General features: G+C 48.4%; 1 protein-coding gene across 1 annotated transcript; it reads right to left on the bottom strand.

The window, feature by feature from the left end:
• Positions 1 to 99: 99 nt before the first annotated feature.
• On the bottom strand, positions 100 to 1,859 carry FIBRA_08553 (uncharacterized protein; the record flags this gene model as incomplete). The annotated part of the gene is made up of 3 exons (XM_012330195.1): positions 100 to 401; positions 603 to 962; positions 1,619 to 1,859. The coding sequence occupies 3 exons, from the start codon at positions 1,857 to 1,859 to the stop codon at positions 100 to 102; spliced, it is 903 nt and encodes a 300-aa protein (XP_012185585.1).

Raw genomic sequence — 1,859 nt, 5'->3', positions numbered from 1 at the left:
TGTGTCTAGATAAGATATAGATAAGATTAGATCAACTAATCTACAGTGTCTATTAACCGTTTGTAGCAGTTCTGTACATAGAACTTGTAGGTGCATTCACTATTCATTCAACAGCACTGCCAGTAGTAAGTCGATTTTGGTGTCAACAGCCCTGAAGCGGTCAACTTTATCAGTTACCCCGAGATCCTTGATGTCCTGTAGCAATGCCCAAAGGCTTTCCAACAGATTGTCATCCTGTGTCAGCAAGTATTCCCAAGTATCCTCCTCCCACTCTTTGTCTGATTGGTTCCAATTCCCCACAGGTTCTGCAGTCCAGAGTATGTCTGCTGCGGTTGTTGAAACCCATTGTAACCCAAATGCCGGATTTCCATTGATAGGAATGCCCATAGGAGGTCGAGTAACTGTGGTGGCATATGCTCAAGGAAAGTGAGGTAATACACGTTCCAGAGGGTTGACATCTTGAACAGGGGTGGAGGTGTCAAAGGGGATAGATTGCCAGTATCGAGTGACGTTGTTAGAAGGTCATTGGATTACATCATCACTGTAGACCACAAATTCCTGAGGATTGCTGCTGTATCCTTCTGACACGGTAATATAATTACTGATGTCTGCTAGTAACCATAGATTGGGGGTGTGGTCAAGGCTACCATTGTCAGAGACGTCTGAGGCAAGGGGCGGCATACTGGGGGAATCAGTGGAGGCAGTACAGGGACTATCAGGATTGGGAGAGGATGAGGTATTCATAGGTGACAAGGATGGGAATACCTGTGCAGGGGCAATGTGGTAGGACCCGGGGGTTGCTTCTGAGGCCTGAGAAACTTCCAGGGGTCCAGGGAATTGATGCAAGACTATGGCATCGCTATTGGAAGAGTCCAACGGTTCTGGGATGAGAAAGGGCCGGCAAGTGACGTTTGGCAGGGGAGATGAAAAGGGATAACAGAAACCGCCTTCATCAAGGAATTCTAGAGAAGAGTCATCAGACTCTTGTTGAGGAGGGAAGCTTATAATAGGATGCCTAGGGACTGACATCTCTATTATTCCAGCTGTGAAACGCTCTTCTAAGGTTTGATGGTGGGAAGGGTAAGGTGTCACCACTCTTTGGGGACCATTCATTGGAGAATTGTTAGGCCTAGGAGCCAAAGGGCGATGGCACAGATCAGAGAGATTCGCATTGTTGTTTCTGGCACGGTTATTGCATTCAGCAGGCATAAGGGATAGCCAAAAGGAGATGTTTCTTGAAAAGACCAGGCCTAGAATACAAAAGAATCCAAGTACTACAGACAAACAGAGACCCCAGACACTAATCTTGATGCTCCCTAATGTACTCAAAGTAAACTTGAGTTGGGTTGTTAGAGTCATGGTTAGCCGCGATGACTGGGGTTGTGGTGATTGTAGGCTGGAGGGGGTGCTGTGCAGTGGCGGCTATGTTAAATGCTCACTGGTGTTCTCGTTCCAGATGGTGGATTATGATTCATAGGGTGAGTGGGACAAGGAGTGCGAGAGCAAGGAGGGCAAGGATGGTGGTTAGGAGAAGGCTGAGGAGGGCGAGGAGGAGGAGGTGGTGGTGGTTGTCGATGATGACGGCAATGGCAGTGGTGATGGGGGCAAGTTGGTTCACCACTAAGAAGATCAGTAAATGGATTGGGAGTGAGTAGGGTTGGAGATGTTACTTGTACTCCATTGGAGGGCCACTCAGGGGTGAGGTCGGCAATGGGGGTTGTGGGTTGGCAGGTGAGGATGACCTCGACTTTGTAGGTCTCTTTGAAATGGAAAAAGGCGAGGGTGAGGACAAGGATGAGGAAGGCGATGAGGAACCAGGTAAGGATGAGGAGTGTGGTGAGGATAGTGGTGGATGCCAT

The sequence above is a fragment of the Fibroporia radiculosa genome (genome assembly GCF_000313525.1).
Source record: "Fibroporia radiculosa TFFH 294 genomic supercontigs, scaffold910, whole genome shotgun sequence".
Classification (NCBI taxonomy): Eukaryota; Fungi; Basidiomycota; class Agaricomycetes; order Polyporales; family Fibroporiaceae; genus Fibroporia; species Fibroporia radiculosa.
The sequence above is the reverse complement of the archived record's forward strand: the minus strand, read 5'-3'. Positions and strand labels throughout refer to the sequence as shown.